Source organism: Phasianus colchicus, chromosome 1, assembly GCF_987193195.1.
Source record: "Phasianus colchicus chromosome 1, bPhaCol1.hap1.1, whole genome shotgun sequence".
NCBI classification, from domain to species: Eukaryota; Metazoa; Chordata; class Aves; order Galliformes; family Phasianidae; genus Phasianus; species Phasianus colchicus.
The window spans coordinates 91,710,907-91,730,905 of NC_143436.1; the positions used below are offsets into that span (position 1 = coordinate 91,710,907).

At 37.1% G+C, this 19,999-nt stretch overlaps 1 protein-coding gene across 1 annotated transcript in view; it reads right to left on the reverse strand.

The window, feature by feature from the left end:
• Window positions 1-772: 772 nt before the first annotated feature.
• The window catches only part of PROS1 (protein S), a 33,136-nt gene continuing 13,909 nt past the window's right edge, over window positions 773-19,999 (reverse strand). The window contains exons 8-15 of the mRNA XM_031589997.2: window positions 15,302-15,423; window positions 12,435-12,553; window positions 10,253-10,442; window positions 9,120-9,287; window positions 7,895-8,063; window positions 6,204-6,352; window positions 5,243-5,456; window positions 773-3,111 (exon numbers count right to left, since the gene is read on the reverse strand). Of these exons, the coding sequence (XP_031445857.1) occupies window positions 2,966-3,111; window positions 5,243-5,456; window positions 6,204-6,352; window positions 7,895-8,063; window positions 9,120-9,287; window positions 10,253-10,442; window positions 12,435-12,553; window positions 15,302-15,423 (1,277 nt within the window). The 3' untranslated portion in view covers window positions 773-2,965. The remainder of the gene's footprint in view (window positions 3,112-5,242; window positions 5,457-6,203; window positions 6,353-7,894; window positions 8,064-9,119; window positions 9,288-10,252; window positions 10,443-12,434; window positions 12,554-15,301; window positions 15,424-19,999) is intronic.

The following is a 19,999-nucleotide window of genomic DNA, read 5'->3' on the forward strand; positions in this document are numbered from 1 at the left end:
TTTCAAGTTGAAGTCCCTCTGAATGGCATCTCTTCCTTCCACCGTGTCAACCGCACCACTCAGCTTGGTGTTGTCAGCAAACTTGCTGAGGGTGCACTCGATTCCATCATCGATGTCTTTGATAAAGATGTTAAAGAGCACTGGTCCCACAGACACCTGGGGGACACCGCTTGTTACCAGCCTCCACCTGGACATAGAGCCACTGATCACCACCCTCTATCTGTGGCCTTTCAACCAATTTCTTATCCATCAAGTGATCCACCCATCAAATCCACATCCCTCTAATTTGGAGATAAGGATGTGGTGGGGGACCATGTCAAAGGCCTTGCTCAAGTCCAGATAGATGACATCAGTCACCTTCACTTTGTCCACCAATGCTGTCACTCCATCACAGAAGGCCACCAGATTGTTTAAGCATGACCTTTCCCTGGTGAAGCCATGCTGGCTTTTTTGGATCACACGCTCATTCCTCATGTGATCCTCATCCAAGAGGATCTGTTCCATGATCTTCCCAGGCACAGAGGTGAGCCTGTAGTTCTCCCAGGTCCTCCTTGCTCCCTTTCTTATAAATCGGAGTGATGTGACCCCTGCTCCAGTCATCCAGGACCTCACCTGACAGCCACGACTGAATCCTACTTTGACAGGCTATTAATTTAAGCTAGCTCTTGTCTTTGCTGAAGATTATCACAATCTCTAAAATCAACCATCTGACCACTAGAACCAGTCTTGCACAGTGAAAATGAACAAACAGACAAAGACGACTTAATGGGAGAAAAAACTTGCAAATGCTGCTTCATTTAATTTTTACAATAGGGAGGCACTTTTACATTTAAAAAATGCAGACATTTCATTGCAACTACAGTATCCTAAAATATTCTTGTATGACAACAAAAAGAAGTGGTGTCTGTGTGGAAAACATGATTTTCTTTAATTTCAATTCTATACCAATTTTTACACTTAAACAGAAAAAAAGCACCAGCCTTTCCTCCTGCTGTTCACACAGGCTGACTTAAGAGTTTGTAGTACTGCTGACACTTGACTGTGTTTCCCCTCTATTTCTCTGCATGCTTGTACAAGGCAGATACTGGCCAAGAGCTTTCCAGAATTCAATGGTTATTTCAATGTTTATTTCAGTAGTTACTAGGCCCAAATGAAGCACATGTTTCTTGAGATGGGAAGAGAGCAAGGAGGTGGGGGGATGCTTTCCTGCAGTGATTTCCCTCTCATGAAATCTGGAGAAATGAAAGGGCTTTTTTGCACACGTTCCTAGCAAATTGAACCTGTAGTTCACTGGCAATTAGCCCCTGGGTGTCAGATGTATGGAATTTATGCTGATAAGCAGCTGCATACAAATCAGTGCGGACAGACTCAGAGACCATTTTGAGGCTAGCTGGTGTAGAAGTCAGAGCAAATATTGTGTTTTATCTGAAGGCACAAGTGGGAAGCCATGTTAACAATAACCTCAGACAAAGCAATAATGTTGAAAGATGGGCTCAGATGCTGTGGTATGATGCACAACTGTGCATCACATGTGAAACCTCAGTAATGTCACTGGGAGCATCTCTGGAGAAAGACTATCCTCAAAATGAATATTGTCACAATCCACCCTTCTTTACATACATTTCCACTTTATTGTCTTTAGCAAAGAAAGTAAACACTGGGTCTAAAAATTTGACAGATAAATGTCTCTCCAGATGATGGATGGGAGTATATATATTCAATTGCTTACAGCAATTCTCTTGCAATTTATTTGTATTGGGGGTTAACAAAACCATATGTGAGCTGCACAGAGAGGCTTCTGGTTGCGTGAAAATGAGGTTGGAAGCAGAAAGAACACTAAGAATTGAAACAAATACCAGAAACACTTGAAATCAAAACATGAGAAAAACAGTACTCTTCTAATCACTTGTTATGTTAAACTTGGCTGAGCAGAACATGGCTTTATATTCTGATATTGCTAGTAAAATCGAGACTTTCAAGTAGGTCAGAAACAACTGTATTAGGGCTTGCAAATAAATCTCTTCTGGGGGCTCCGTGAATGCAAGGTTGACAAAAGTGAAGGGGATTTATGATGGACCATAGAGGGTGCTCATATTGAGGAGTGCCAAATTTGTCATAAATTGAATAACAGTTTGCTGCAAGTTCTTAGTTTTACTTAGGAAATTCCAGTCTGCTCTTCCATGATGAAGACCAGAGCTCCTTTCTTCATGCAGTTTTCTGTTTTCTAAAATTGCCCCGCCTGTATTTTAATCCACTTTAGAAGTAAATTACCTGATCTAATCCAGAACAGTCTAAAGCTGTGTTCCTAAAATAGAAGAATTAAAGTTGGTACAATATAAGCTACTTTGCAAAGATGAGCTATGTTTAAAAAAAAAGAAAGAAAGAAAGAAAGAAAAACAAAAAGAAAAAAAAATAGTTTGGAAGTTGCTTTACCAACATTGGTACAAATATGTAAACATACCCACAGACAGCTTGGCTCTGGATTCCAGGGCATTTTCTCTTTTACTGAAGGCATGCACTACAAAACCTGTACAGATTTCTCTTTGTATGTTATATTTGGAAAAGCTTAATGAGAATGATTTTGTCTACATTCTAATAAACTGCTAACATTTACAACTTGTAACTTTGTGCTGATATATGAAAAATAAGATGTAAAATTTCTCTTTCCAAACTAAATATATGAAGGGCATACTCTGAGCATGGAAGATAAATCTAGCTTTAAGATTTATCACTGATACAAATTAGAAAAAAAAAAGTGCAGAATTTTGATCTTGATTGTCTCTCTTTAGAGCTGAAAAGAGAGGGGATTTTTTCACCCACATTCTATATAAAAGGGAGGAAAAACACGCTGCTGATTGTTTTCCTGGCACATCTTGAATAAAATAGTACAGGCTTCATTATGACATGAGACTAATTATGCAAATTATATCTGAAAGGAAAAAAAGTTAAATTAAGAATTGAATGGTTACTCCATAATCAGTGGGCACGAGTGAGATCTGATGGAATTGTGTTTCAAAATGGCTTCATCCAGATCCAGCTGCCTGCTGTTGACCTTCACCTCCATGCAGCCATTATAGAAAGCAGTTACTAACGTAGCACCCAGAGGAACATCTGCACAGAAACACATTCAATTTATTAGGCCAAGGCATGCATGTATTTTTCAGATTAGCAAAATCATGGGGAACACTCCATTCTGCCTCCGTTAGTCATCCATGGGAGAAAAAAGCAATTTGGCATTTCAGTTCTTCTCCCTTCTGTTTAGGATTCCTTGAGATAAAGTCAGCAAAACTGAGAAGGGTCAGTACAATTTGAAATATGCATTTTAAGTGTTCTTCCAACCAGAAACCAGAAAATTATACATAATGCAGGAAATGCTGCTATGAGAAACACTTAACTACAATGAACTAGTACTGTGTGTCATGGAGCCCACTGTTTTTCTCCTGACCTACAGACAGATGCTTATAGGTTTAGAGGTCACAGAAAGAACAATCTGACTTTTGCCAGAAAGCTATTCTGGATTAAAATCTGCACGTTCTCAAATAGGGGACTCCTGGGAACTGCACACATTTTATTGCTTCCTTACTACTACTTCCATGTGAAATCTCTGTGAGAGACCCACTTTATCTGTTGCTCATTTCGCTTTCTTAGCATCAGATCACTGATGTGCTTCCAGCATTCAATATGTTAGGCACAGGATCAAGCAAGAACTGCTGTGAGGCCTCAGAATACAATATGTACTCATCTTCTTATCTATTTAGGATGCTTGACTTTAGCTAAGGTCTTAACTTTTAAGGCCTCAGTGTTGGCAATGTACTAGGAAGAGTCAGATATCACAAACATGAAGAAGACTCTGAAACAACTGGAATCGTATTCAAGTCATTACAGCTCTGTTAATCTACTGACTTGCATCTATTAAGCAAATACAGACTTCATCTCTGTTTGAAAAGACAGCAGGCGTTACAAAAACACTTACCTGAAGTGGTGCCTGACAGTACTGCACCCTTAGAGTATTCTTATTCTACATATTCTATCTGAATGAAACTTGTCTGGTTAGCTGGATTACAAGACATTGTATACCCATTAAAAAACAAAATTACAGGTGAAATTGTCACATTTAGTGACAATTTTTTATATCCTCTACTACCACTGTATAAAGATTTGCCTCTGTGTGGATGCAGAGGCAACTATCACTTCAAACAGTTGTGGACTGGGGCTGCAGTGCTGCTCAGTCTTACTTCTATTCTGACGAGTAAGTCTAGAGGGTGAAATCATAATTCCAGCTTCCCCAGTGTATGCTGCCTTGAAAAATGCCTAAACAGATCATCTCCATGGGATACACAGTTTCTCACCTCTTTATGCTCATGTGTACATTTTCTCTTGTGGAAGAAACACACTACAGATAAAGACTGGCTTTATCTGTGGCAGTGCTTTGACAATGCAGCCTACGTGTAATATGGATGTCAATTCAAGACTATGTTTATAAAAACTGTAAGGCTTTCTATAGAAATTGTAGAAATTACTCTTCCTAAAATACCTTTAACAGAAGATATAGAAAGGCTCTGCTGTTAGAAACTTAACTTCGTAACCATGGTCTTTTCCCTCTACCAATTTTTAAGTTTGAGGAACTCAGGCTCTGAAAAATCATTGTCTGTGGCAATGCCTATTTTCTGCATGATTCACTCCAAAATCAAACTGCTATACAAACATGCATGTGTACACTTCGTGCACAAAATTATGTTTGTTCATGTTTTAACACTGAGGATTCACTTGTGGTTTATTTAAACAAAATATTATTTGCTATTTCAGTGTATTTTCCATCTCACAAAGACTGTCAATCAACGGTTGCCCAGAGCCTACTTGTTGAAACAGTATTTCTGACTTAAGCTTCTCCATTTCTGACATTTTGTTCATAAATGTTTGTTTTCTTATATACTTGATGCAGTTCCTACTGGTGGCGTTTCAGAAAATAAAAAGCTTACTCCTTCCCAGCTTAAAAAGAAAAAAAAATTACAAATTCAAATCTCTTGAGAGAGACTCATGCCTCTTAATGGACCTAATGATGATCCTGTTGAAAACTGAGCTCCTTCAAAAGCTGCACAGACTGGACGAAACAAGAAGAATCTGGGAGGTGAAAAGGGTAAATGATTTCTTGTACAGTTGTATGTTTTGTACATCTTGGGCAAGGCTGAATGTAATGAGGCTTGTACAAAAGAACAAATGAATGAAAATAAATATAATTCACCTGGCAGGCCACCCAAGTAGGTGACAACGTCTGTCATCATTGCTTGATGCAGGACAGACAGTTGTTCTGAATTGCTTTGGTCCATGTGGGAATCAACAGACAGTTGAAGTTGCTGTTTGGTTACCAGAAGTCCAACTTGCACTTTCCTGGGTGTACATAGCTTCTTTGATTCCAGACTTGCCACAGTGATGTTTCCAATAGTCACAATGATTTCCTAAACAGGAGAATATAAAGTCACAAAATATGCTGTGTGTAACTTTAACACACAATTATACTTAATTTTGATACATTTTACATTTGGAAGTAGAAAGAAAAAGAATATGAGAGATGTTTTAAAAAAGTTGTATCTTAAGCTGGAAAAGATTCTGAAGTTGATAGCTGCATCAGCTTTGTAAACAAAGCCATTCACTTATATTCTGAAATTTACAATTGAGAACATTCACTGTAAAAATTCTTTGGTTGTGGTTCGGAGGTGAAATACTGCTTCTCTTAAAGTCAAAGGGAGTACTGCTACAGCTTCAAAGGTAACCTAGTTCTCCTTACATGCTCTCATTTCAGGCAGATGTATGGATGAGCAAAAACATCTGTTTATAAATTTAAACTAACAAACTATCATTGCTACAATATCACAACTCAGCCTCTGCCATACTTCCTCTTCTGCTCTGTCTGTGCATTTGGAAGAAAAGGTTAGAGACACGATATAATGGATAGCACCTAAAATAGGAGCACTTAGTGCCTTGCCTCTGCTGTAGCAATCGCAAATAGTAATTCATTTTCTGCACATCAAAATATGATGTAAGCGCTTTGCCAAATATTAATTCAGCCTTCCACCTCCACTGTGTGTAAGTAACTTCTTTTTAGTTTGACTTTTTTCACAAATGACTAGTAAGTTAAGTGAGACAAAGATGAGAATTGTGATTCGTGTGAGTTGATGTTCCAGCTGCTAGAACTGTAAGATCACCTGTGAGTCAGAAGAGTTAGAGTCCACTATGGACAAAGCAAGAGGCACTGTTTCATTAGAAACCAGAGCAAACATAACACCAGTGTCTGTGGATGGGCGAATAGTCATAGTCACATTTATTAGCCAGTCTTCAGCACTGTCAGGATTATCTGTTTTAAAAGAAAAGATTGAAATTAATTAGTTTACCTGCAAATGAAAAATTAATACAGTCTTAAAAAATTAGTACTTAATCTGTTTTCATATTGTGGAAAAATTGGTACTAATCTCCAGATAAAGCAAATTTTGGAACTTCTAGAAAGAACTGCAAGTCTAATCTGAACCACCAGAACAACCCACTTTGCTATTGTGCTCTTTTAGGACTTCGGACTTTTTTAATGCCGTTTTCTCTGTTTTAACGTGGAACAGGTGCCGTATTTATTATAGGTCAATTTAAGATCAAACCTAAAAAACTGCTTAACTCATAAATTACTGCCACTGAGTAGATTGGCAGTTCTGACACATTTTTACATTCCCAAATCATTCCACTATTAAAATGGGAATACGCAGATGGGTAAGACAAATGTGCAGATGGTGTGAATATAATTTAATATGATGTATTCACAGTGAAGCTAATACAAAAATTGTTTAAAGACCTATTTGTCATCTTTTGTAACTTTCAGCATCTGCCCTCCCTTCCCCCATTAACATCTAAGTTGATTTCTAGTAGTTTCTTCAGGAAGCAGAAATTCTACAACATGAAATGAGGTCAGATCCCTACACAGAGGAAAGTGTGAGTGGAAGCAGTGGGCTATAACAGCCTGTGGAAAGGCAGTGGTAGCTGTGGGCAGCCACTTGAATTTGAGGAGGGCAGTACGGGGCTGGAAACCGAATGGGGGTGGAGAGAGTGAAGGCATAGCAGCAGTCCCATGTAAAAAAGGTCAGGAGGAGACATGTCAACATGATGTGAATGAATGGAAGGGAAGCAGAGGAACCTTCAGTGGCATAAGAATCACTCATATTGAGTTGATTGGAAACATGATATAAGAAGCTGGAGAAATCTTTTGAAGTGGGCTAGGGGATATAAATAAAAGGCCTAAGAAGGAATAGCAAGTCCTAAGATGAAAAGGACTGGGGATCAGAGGGAGGGCTGAAGGGTAGGATAGCATCTGAGATATAAAAGTGCAATGACAACAAGATTTGCGATGATACTAGAGATATTTCACTTCAGGAATTTGAGAGTACAGAGGGTGATCGTGACTTGCAAAATTTGAAATTAGGCCAGGAAGTCAGGCAATAAAGTTTTGAGTTAAGGAGGAGCAAGACAGGCATTCAAATAGGATGTTTATTTAAAAGATGAATTGCATTAACAAAACTATAATGATCCTTTTCCAAATCCCCAGTATACTTTCTCTATCAATACCATTATAGGTCTCTCCACAGACAAACAGAGCAGAATTAGATCTAATTAGAATTAGTGCCCATCTTTTGCAAATGAAGAGTATGCTTCCTAACCTAAAGCAAAAATTAAACTGATGACATCAACGGGACCAAAAACCCTCATTCAAACTTATTTCTCAAAAAAATTACTGGAATCATCACTGGATGTAGTGACACATAGCTTAGCATTGTTTGGGGTTTTGTTTTTTTTTTCTCCTTTCCTTTACCTCCATCAACAGTCCAGCAAAAAGTATAACAGACAGAAAAATACTTACTATAGTTTATATGAAACTTTGCCATGCCAGTGCCAGGGTAGAAAGATCCTCTCTCAACTGTTACTAAACAGTGTTTGCTTTCTTTTTCTTGAATAACTTCTTTTACACCTGAATGTCCTTGATTCATCAGGTTCCAGGCACGAATGCAGCCATCCAGCCGAGGGTTAATCTATAGAGAAATTACAGCACTAGGGGTGTGAATTCAAATTTATTTTGAAAATCTTAATAAGGAAGTCTTACTTTACATATAAGCATAGAGCCAATAATAGCCTTATCAATGCTATATGTTACAGAACTGATACTTGAGAGAAAACAAATGGCATGCATTTAGTACCTCAGCCTTCAATAAGTTATCCTGATTTAATATTTCCAATTTTGACATTACTTATCTGTATATAAAAAGAGACTGCTTCTATTCTTAAAGATCATGCTGTTCTTTTGCTTAGATTACCATAGTTTTTCTATATCTCAAGGACAATGACAATAGCACTGTTTCTTGTTTCTCTAGTCTTCTACTCGTATGAAAGCATAAAGAAATTTCTGTAATTACTTTCTATTAGGCAAGGAGATGCTGTTGTATTGCTTCATATTTTTTCTCTCTGCTTTGCTTTTGAGCAAACAAAACAAAACAAAAAAAAAAAAAAAAAAGATTAAGAAGAAAAAAACTGGTGTACAGTTATTTTTTGCTTCTCTGTTAGCCCTCAGTTAGTTTGAGGGCTTCCAGACTTGGAAGCAGATAGCTGAAGCAACTTGGTTGTGCCCACCCTCATCAACAAGCAGAGCAGCTAGGAATGGAAGACTGAGTGAATCACTGGTGTCTAACCTGGGCTTTTGAGGAGCCTAGTAGAAATGAAAGCTCATTGTGCTACCTGCACAGTGATATCCGTACCCATTCAGGGCATAGCAGAAGCTACCACCACAAACATCAGTCAGTCCAAAATACTCATACAGCAGAAGATTTAGGTGATTTAGGGAATCTTAAAGATATCTTAAAAAAAATAAGGTACAGAATCCTAAGGGATTAAGTCTTAAACTGTGTTTTTGTAACTGAAACAAGAGGATAGACTGCAAAGTTCTCTGCAAATTTACTTTCAAAACAGTGGTTAATAACCCAATTTTCATTTTCTGAACAGATTTCAAGCTACTACTCTTTTCTGTATGACTGCAAAAGAAAAAATACAAAAAGTAATAAATAAGTCTTAATTAATATTACTTTTTTAGTTACCTGTTTAATGAGAGTGTCACCAACTTTGCGAGGTAATCCTGCAATGTACACCTTAGTTTCTAAGAAACCATGTGATTGCTTAAAGAGAGTTCCTGGGCTGTTAATATTCATCACTGCTTCTTTAGCTATTTTTACGCTGATGCTGTTTTCTAGTTCTTCAACTGATATCTAGAATGAAATGAAAATATTTAAATAGGCACGCACAAACAAGTAGGATATTTCTAAGTGCTAATTATATATACCTGTATGAAGTATTATTTTTATATCTCTAAATATCTGGCTTGTAAAACAGTGTTAACGCATTCAGTACTTTATAGCATATTTAAACTTGGATCATCACAACTGTCCATATCCATGGACATCCCATAGAAAGATGATCTTTTTTTACTCCCATCTTACCCCCAAAGAATACCTACACTACACAGCTGATTAGTTTGCTTCCTGCTGTATAGAATTTGAAAGATGCTGACTTCCACAATTGTACAATTTCTACATTTGGCACACAGTTCTCCATTTCACTGTAAGCTGATACAGAGGACTGAGTGAGTGAGACAGAACACAAACAGAACAGGTTCAGCACTTGCTCCTGGTATTGTTAGGCATCAAAGTAGAATTTTAATCTCGAGCAAGTTGAACTGAACTGAAACAGATCTATGCAGAATTCTAGGTTCTCGTCTCACTCCCTAAAAACAAATCTGTCTTAATAATATGGTGTCAATTACAGATGGTATAACTGAGCAAGGTCTTCTTTCATCTTAGGTGTGCGAGCTTGAAGAACAAGCTGGACTTCTGGTTTACTGAAAGTAAATTTTGCTCTCTAGGTAAAGTGTCTTACTACCGTGCAGTTCACTCTGCAATCACACTTTCTAATAATCTACTGCTTCCTTTTTCATGATTGCAAAGAAGAATTCCTGTGTTGCTTGCTAGTGTTAATTTTCTATTTACCACTGATGATAAACAGGCACCACAAATTCCCAGAGGAAGGGCATCCCTGCACATTTCTTGGTTAATTTTTTTAAATCTGTGATTTGGGAGCATCATTTTAAGCCTCCAGAATTGTTGCTTAGATTCTGCATATGGTATAGTTCCATTAGGGGATTAAAAGAAGGGAAAGAGAGAGAAATCTAACTTACAATATGCCACAGGCCATCATTAATGGCTTTTCCTCCACTGGTAACTTTTGTTCCAAATTCATTCTTGAATTGAATTTCAATCTTTCCATCACGAAGAGCAAGCAAAATCCATGCTGTATTGTCAAGGGATTCTGCATATAGTATAACTCCCTCTGAATCGTATGTCCGGAAATCAAATTCTGCTGAAAATCTGAATTATGAAGAAGAATTTTTTTTTATTAAGACAGGAATACTGAAGTACTGAAGAGCCTAGGAAAACCTGTTAGTAGGGTAAGAAAAAGTTAATAGATAGTCACCTTTTGGTAATTCTGTTTCTGACCATTTGTGCTATTTGCATCCTATTAGACAAATGCAGAATCTAATGTTTAGGGAAAACTTTAGCAACTGATTCCTGGAGCTAGGATTTGAAAAAGCTTTTGAGCAGTTACCAAATCTCATAAGAGCATTGCATGTAAGGATATCACATCCTGTTTATTAAAAAGATAGAGGCAATATCCCTACTGCATTGCAGGGAACTGTGATGTCGAGAAAAATAAGTGATCTACGTTGTAATTTAGTAAAATGGGGTTGCCAAGTGCTGTCCTACAACAATTATAACTTAGCAATTTGCTATATTGTCTCTTATGCATCTCTCTCTAATTTGAGGATTTGTTGTCTGTGTCTTGGCAGCTGAACATACACATAGCAAAATTACGATTTACATATATAGGACAAGCTAGAGTGGGAAAGAGAGTACAAACATAGTGAGAAACAGTTCTCACCTCCCAGAACTTCTGGGCTAGATAAAACTAGATTAAGAATGAGAGGAGAAAACAAAGCATAGAGAAGTAAGGATTTGCTGAAGACAACAAATTTGAGTAATTGAGAACTTAGGTCATTTTAACTCCCAGTCTTGTTCTTTGTCCACTAGATGTCAGTCTCTCGCGCAGACCCACAGAACAGCATTCTGTATTTACAGAGACTACTAAGATAGCTTCAAACATTTATCTTCCTAGAAAGGTCTTCCAGGAAAGCATTACTGCCAGGTCAACTTGGAAAGATGGCAGAGGAAAAAGTTCTCAATATTTATGTCTTTCTGTATGGCTCTGAGACTCTGGGGATCATCAGCTTAACTGTTACTTTACTGTTACTCTGAAATTGTTCAGTAAGTCAAGAAACATTGCAATTTTGGCTGCCACTATGAAGAAGTCCAAGAGTAATACAGAGGTCACTATCTTTGTCAATTGCTCTAACAGCAATAAAGAAAATCATGTAGGCGGTGATATAGACAAGGTATTGTGCTTTATCAGTGTCCTCAGAAAGCTCTGAAAGGAAGCACGGGGTTGGGGCAGCCCTAGCCTGATTTTGTTGAAATAGCAGCAGCAACAAGCTTAAAGCCATTGCCATATATGAGAACAGAAGCTATAAACTAACTCTTTCTCCTATAATATCTGAATTTTATTTGAGGATTCTAATTGACTTCTTGTATCTTTGTCACTGTCTCTAACCTTTCCTAATCCCTCCTCTTTCAAGGGAAGAATAAGCTTCTGTCATAAAGATACACCACTTTTTTTTTTTCTCTCTTGTGCACAAACCAGTAGGACTTAGTGCCTATTATACCCTCAATCCTCTTCCCTTTTTTGCACGCTCAAGTCTCAATCTCTTTGAACTCTTTCTCCCAGTCCATACACTTCTTTCCTCTCAACAGCATTAGTAACTAGGACTGTAACGGTTGGAAGACTCCAGCTTATTTTTTCATAGATATGGTCACATCTGAACGCCAGTGGTTCACATCTGCCCTAGCTCTGCACTGTTTTCTGTCTGGTACTCAGCTGCTACTGGCTCTACCTGCTTCTGAGGCGTCTGGAAGACAATTGCTGGCCTTTTAGTTTTGCCACATCAGACAGTTTCTGTTTATATATAGGACGAGGTGTCTCAAGGACACAGTATAATCATTAAGAGTGTTGTGAAACAAATCCAGGCACATTATTCTTGCCTGTCCACTTTCAAACGACTCCACGCTCCCTTAAGTGAGTGTACATGCAGGAACTTCAGTTAATCCATTCTCCATAGAAGGGTATCCTAACCCATGAGGAGGAGGTGATATAACTTATGCACACAGTCCACTCTACATCCTCAGAAAATTAAGCGAAACAAATGTCTCTGATTTCCAGGCATACTTTTATCAATAGCAAATGCTTACCTGGTGACATTTGGCAATTTAAACTTTAAGTACAGAACAGGAATCCCTGTAAACTGCTCTGCCAGGTAAAGCAGCTCATAATTCCTTTCTAGGTTCAGTGGGATACACACAGGAACAGACTGAAAGTAATAGAAAAAAACTGTTAACACTGTATTGTGAAATTCCATTAAGCAAATTCTATTGTTTCCTGTTAGGCTTCTTTTTGTTAAGCAACGGACAACTTCACAACTTCACTAATTTTTTTTAAACTTGAATATCTATACATAAATTGATAACTCTCCTTTTTTTTTTTTTTTTTTTTTTTTTTTTTTGGTTTAGAATGGCCTCAAGTTGCACCAGGAGATGTTCAGGTTGGATTTTAGGAAAAACTTTTCTGAAATAGTGGTAATCCACTGGAATGGGCTGCCCAGGGTGGTGGTTGAGACACCGGCTTTGCTGGTGTTCAAGAAATGCATAGACATGTATTAAAGAACATAGTTTAGTGAGTAATATTGGTGGTAGGTGGAAGGTTCGAGTAGACTATCTTAGGTCTTTTCCAACCTTAATAATTCTATGATTCTATAAATGTCCATCTATTTAAGCTGTTGAAGGATAGCTTGAAAAAGTTCTGGTGGACTGCAACTATTTAAATATTCATTATTTTAATCAAGATTTCTCATCTTCCATCATGTCATTTTCTGTCACCAGGGACCTATGATATCCATCTGCTAGAGTCCAGCCAAATTCCATTATTAAAGCTGTGTGGAATCTAAACCTAATCAGGTGTTAGAAGGGAAGGAGGCCAGAGCTGTGACATAAGTAGATTTAAAAATAAATAAGTAAAGATCACCTTCTCTTCATCAATACCAATATACAACTATTCAAAGCTGAACAACTTCCAGTACAACTAGAATAATTTACCTGGAATAAAAAGAAGTAATTTACAGGTAAATACAGTAACAGATTGGTACAAAATATTTCTGCCTGTCTGTTCACTGAATGTAGTTATTTTATTTGAGTTCTGAAAGGGATGTTGATGCAATCAGCAACACACTTCCTGCTAGAACAGCACTGAATTAACATTTCTGAGAACTGTTAATGGGATCAGGAAGGTCCTCAGACAGAATATTCTCAGGAAAAGTGTAAAAGAGGAGTTCTACGTGTTTGTGGGAACTAAAAGTCCTTTAACAGTATGCAAAGCTGGGATTAATCCTAGTTCTCTAGCCAAAGTCAAATATGAGTAATCTCAGTCAGATAGCTGCAGCTGCAATGAGGAGAGAAAAATCAAAATCAACATCAAAATCAGCAGCACTTACTTTTTCAGATATTCAGCTACCTAAACTTTTAAACAGGCTTCTGCACATAGGAATTACATGTGGTGCAGATTTAAACTAGTAAAATAGTGAGCAAACAAATGTAAACTACCCTTTCCAGGCATTGTTGGCTTCTTTGTATTCTGGAACTGTGATGTTATAAGTAAAGCAATATGTTCAGTTTTCTCTTGAAAGTAAAGCACTTAGAATGTCTTCTGGTAGATGGATTAAGTTCTGCATGGAAGAAAGGTGGGAAGATTTGCAGAATGTACTTTAGAGCACTGATACATTGACTAATAGGAGCCTAAAAATCAATTTGCTATGAAGGTATCCCTCAAAACACGTTGTGTGTCTTTTATATGATGGCAGTATAGCAGTCCTATAGAAAAGAAGTGACAAGAGTATGTGTGAAGGGCTCTTCTGTTCTCAAGATATTCATTTAGTAAACAGCTGAATACAGTTACTAAACTCTAGTGCATTCATGACACAGCAGTTTCATTAAATGTAATTAATGTGATTAATTTTATGGCTATTCCATTTCACATTTGCCAATATAACTAGTCCTTGGACTGTATACGTTGTCAACTGATTAAACGATTTTTTTCAATTTCAAGGCCCAAAACTAGTTTCCAAATAGACAGATAATCACTTCCAAACAGCTGTACTGAACATGTAATGAAGCTAGAAGATACTCTTCTTTGATGAAAAAGGAAAAAGAAATGTAGTGACTCCCAATGTTGTTCAGATATTAAATTTTAGCGAGTACAAACAAGTTCTAACATATACATGCTAGCACTTGTGCCAGACCTCAATCCTATGGCTTAAGTCCAGTTTTGTTGTACTGTGTTAGAGGTGTTGTTGCTTTTTTCTTTTTTCTTAGCAGTTATCTGCACTCACCTCATAAAACAAGTCTCAGCCTGCATGAATTTTTCAAAACATACAAAGAACGATTCACAAGAAAAGCCTCAAACTGAGATCCTCCAGAGTTCCAAATTTTCTGCTACTAATAAGTGTAAATTTTCTAACTGAGCAACAACGGTCCATTCTGGCTGTGAGAGGCTCTTCAATTGGCAAGTATTACTACATCCTTTTTCTTAAGCTGTTGCAGATGAAAACTGTAGAAAACAGTCCAGCTTTTGTTTTTTTGATCCAAACAGGATCTTGCAGTAATTCTGCAAGAGTGAGTGAAAACTTTTGTGCAGTCTAAGAAAAACCTGGAAACATGTGGGCAAGTGGAATATTCTGGCTCTGAGTAAGCTGGACAGGAATTATTTGTATGATAGGAGAAACCTGGGGTCTATTTTGGAGGCAGCAGAAAATAAAGAAGACTGGCTAAGGGTAGCTTCTCTTGACAAGGTTTGTGTAAATGAGTATGCATGAACTGAATGGCATCCATATGCTTTACTGGGTCTGCTTTGTGAGCCAAACCATAGCTCAAAGTCACCAGCAATTTTTCAGCATTTTTGAATTAGTTCTCAAATAGCTTCCTATTTTCTTGAAGCTAACTCATCTTGTCACCAACAGATATCCAATTTTGTGACTTTGCACGTGGAATTTTATGCAGTGCAGTTTTACCTCACAATTCTTCATGTCCTTGGAGAGCTTGAACCCTTTCTTGCCATCACAATAGCAGCTATAACTTCCTGGAGAGTTGACACAAAGTTGAGCACAAGTATTTTCAGTGCATTCATCAATATCTAAAAGAGATGGTAGCATACAGCAAGAGTTTTTAAGATTTTCCATTGAACAACTGAAAACAAATCTTAAATTAATGGAATGATCGACGAGTTCTCCACCATAAAATGAATCCAACAGGTGACTACCGCTAAGCTAAACTAATGCTAATGGATGTTCCCTGTGTAAAATTTTGAATCCAGAATTACCTGCTGGATGTATAAAATCTAGCAATGTGATAAGGGCCTCGCACTCAGAGCTGGGGAAAATTTAATCTGACTTGTGAGGCAGTAAGAAGTTGAGATGTAAGGTGGTTGCATTAGCACAGGAGACCTCAATAAATCACTAGTGTTATGGTAGAAATGCTATTTTGGGTCAGACTTCTTCCTTTTCCTGTGGATATAATCAAAATTTAGAGTATTAGAAGTATATATGGCAACTGTGTGGTAAAGGAACATGTTTTATTCACATAAGACCAAAATCATTTCAAAGCAAAATATCTGTTAATATAACATACAGCAATCTCACAAATAACTAAGTTTCAGACAGCATCTATTAGCTTAGCAATTTTAAATATGACTGCATTGCATGCTAGGAGCATATCAAGTCTTGTGGACTTGGCTACCAAAAGGCATAAGATGCAATACAGAAATCTGTTGTTGACACTGCTTTTCTGTTCTGGTGAAAGGTTTGATGCATATCAGATGACAGTTCCTAAGATATAACTGGACAGTTGATGACTACAGCTTTTCAGATTGTTCAAGTTCTAATTGATCTCAGGTACATAGCTGCAGAAAATGTTGCATAGCAGACTTCTGTTTCTCTCTTCAAATCTCTTCAAATGCCTTACAAATCCAAAATCTCAGATAAGTAAATAAAAGAAGTTAATACAGAAATATAGTACTGGATGTTGCCGTGAATTGATCTGCCGTAACTTCTTGCTACATTTTTTGTGTTGCAGCATCATAACTTGAATTAGACTTATATAATGACTGTATAAATTCACTTGTGACTGTGCCTGAAATTACAGTCTTCAGAGAACATTTGCCAGCGTTAAGAATTTTCACTGCTTGGATTTGAGAAAGCTGTCCTATTAAAATGTGAAACTCTGAATGTACAAATGTATATACATACAAGCAAACTCCTGCAACTGTAAACTACAAACATTCTGAGTGAGTAAGATATGAGGGTGGGTTGAAATGCTTAAGAGTTTATTTTGGAGCTTATTTCCACATATGCCTCAGAGAAAATAGTCACAAATTATTCATGCAGCAGAATTTAGTCAGTTGTTAAGAAGTATTTCGCTGATGCAGAACTGAAATTCAACCCTTCCATCTCCTTCATCTACAGTTAGATCGCTTCTCCTTTGTTTGGCATATGTACCCCTTTCCAGTTGGAAATCATTAAACTATTTATGGTCTTGATGGCTGTTGTCTATCCCAATAGATTGCAAGCTCAGCTTGGTAAAAGGGGTTCTACTGTGAAAGTCATTTCCAGTGACTGGCAATTTCATGTCTATTTAAAACTGTGACAACAAACCCATTGATTACAATGTCAAGCTGGTTCTGTTGCTGGTTGTTTTTTCTAATTTTATCAAACATATCAATGAAGCAATGGCAAATTCCAAACAGAACCTACACATACTATGCAGTGGGTAAGAATTATGCTTTATCTATATTTTCCTATTCAGCTTGCTTTGGAAAAACAAATTTCATTCTTATTATGACCATTTGAGGATCAGAAGAGAGTGAGAAATCTGCCTATGCCTGAGCATATGGAGAAGAGAAGGTAAAATAAACCCTATATCCTGCTTTGCAGTGAAGATATGAAAGGAAACACAAAATTTAACATTGGAAGGAATGGAAGTAGAGAGACTCCAAGAAGCAGCTCTTCTCAAGGCCTTCCAGAGAAACATGACTCTGTAGAGATGCTTTAGGAGACACTGTTCCCTGTGGAAGATTATTTACCCCTTCCAGCATGTGAACACCAGCTAATACAAAAAAATAAAACTATAAGCACTGGCTAGCTAGTAGCAATAGAGTAAATCAGAGTATTGAATTCTCTGAAAGCAGTAGTTCATTTTGAATGCATTCCTCAGGCCCAGAGCCTGCAGACAAACATAAGCTTATGAACCTATTATGAACGCTTATTGCACACTGCTTGTCAGATGAATTTCTATCTTAAATCAATTACTCAGAGACTTGCACTAGTCTTGGGGAGATGTAAATTTCCATTGCCAAAATGAACCTAATGCTCAGGAGTAAGGTCTCCCTCCAGAAAGTATGATATTAACAGGAGGACAGCAAGCTTCATGCATAGATATGAAAGTCACCTTCCACATCAGCTGTTCTGGAATCCCTTATCAGTCCAAATAGCAGAATCTCTCCATGCAGAGCTAATTGTCCTGTTATAGAAATGCTGAATCAGGAGAGGATTAGGTTTTTTGGAGGTTTTTTTAGTTGCTTTAAAATTATCCTTTTCTTCTTCTAAGTTGTATTCAACGTTTTTGCATGCTTGTTTGAGCAATTTCAAGAGCTTCCCACAGATCTGTCCAAATGATAGTTCCAGATCATAAAATAGTCATCAGAAGCTCCTCAGACAAACTCATGGATTTGTTGCAGCATCCTGGGTTCATACAGCTGCTTTCAGTTGAAGATTGAATACGTTGCTTTTGCTGAGTTGCTAAGACTTAAAATCAGCCATGAAGGAGTTCTAAACCATGTCCTAGAAGAGAGCTGTTCTATATACTGCTAGAGAAACATGGTAATTTCCCCAGAGCGTGGAGGTGGATAAGCAGGGTTTTGTGTGTGTTAAACAATTCATGAGGGAAGGGAAAAGCCTTATTCCTTGTCTCAGATTTTCAGAACAGGTCCTAGGGAGGACTAATATCTGAACTGCAGAAATACTCTGAACTGTTTGATTAACTGGCTCATTCCCTTCCTTAGGAGAAGTTCCCCATTCAGAGAAGGAAAAATAATATGAAGATAGGCACGCAAAATAATTAGGTAGTTCTTTAAAATATGGTTTCAGCATGAGATGAGAAGAATATAAATTTGAATCTAAAGTGGTATGATTTCTATTGAAAAAAGACTGGATTGTACAGATTTCTTCCTCTGATGACGTTTTGCAAAAGGTGGGAATGAGGAACTGTAGCAAAATTCTCCTAGGAACTGGTGGAAAAAAATCTCTTCCTCTTTATGGTCAGCATTTTTATAAGTGTGTATAAATGAATACAAACCTTATGTTGTAGCAAGTGTAATTGGCTTTGATCACCTACATGCAATATGACATCAAAAAAACTAATGCCATTTAGTCTTTTTGGAACGCTACGTTTCTGTACATTTGGTGACTCATTTAATGTCATTATAACTATGTCTAAAAGCTTACTATCAGCACTGTTAGCAGTTCCATACAGGAAGTAAATCTTTGTTGTTTTTATGTTCATCTTGCAGCCTTCTGGAATCATTGTATTCAAAAGAAATATAACACTTCAATTCAATTTGATGCAACCCACATATCTGAAGAGAGTAGTGAAAGGGGTAACAATTAGATAAACTACCATGAGTTCTCATTCCAGTGCATGTAGCTCAAAAAGGGGCATAAAACTGTTAGCTAAGTTTTAATCCCCTGGTAACTAGATAAAGAGCAGATGTCTGAATATGCAATCATTACCACAATGAAAAAACTTTTGTCACAGGAATGCTGCACAGAGCAAAAGATTCATAACCAGCAACAAACTGCTTTTCTCTCCTTTTGAGCAATAAAATAGAGCTAGCATTTGAAATAAAAATCGATCACTGATGTTAGTTTTTGTATGTGGCAGAAATTTTCCCTTCATAGTAAAACTCTAAAAGCTCATATCCCTCTTTTACTACTGAAATTGAATTTCTGATGTGTGTACTGAACAGAAATTTTAACAGAGTGAAATACATTGTAGGACAAGTTTGCAAATACTTTCAATGCTTGAAATAGTTACTATTTCATTATGTTTTTGGAAGAGTGGCTTCTTGCCATTTTACCACAAGTTATCAACACTTTTCAACTTTGTTGTAATTGTTACAGAAATTTGTCTTGTGTTTCTTTCTTCTATCTTTACACATCAGAAAAGAGGGAAGAGTCTTTTGATGCAGGTCCTTTTTTTTTCCCCACAATTCTTTCTCTGGACATAGAAAAGTATTTTTCATTTTAAATATTGGGTACTTTATACAACTGTTGTGTTGTCACATCCAGCCTACAATGGAGATCAGTTCACTCTTATGCTCTTGGTTTTCAATATAACTACAGACCTCAAGGAGGAATTAGACAATTGAATTTAATGTTACATTTCACTGACCCCAGCAAAATCTCTTTAATGTAATTTAAATTTAAAGACATATAAAGAGAGACTCAGTCCTCAGGCCAGGAGGGCTAAATAAACGTAAACAACCTATTAGACGGATAAAGAAAAACTTTTTTGCATTTTGGCACCAACAGATTAAGCTTTGTTTTCATTTCTTCTTCTCCTTACAAATATTTCTGTCTCAACTGGTAAGGAACTGACAAATAAGTACTTTTAATTGCTTTTCCTATAACCTCTCTCAAGTTAGACGCATAAATTAA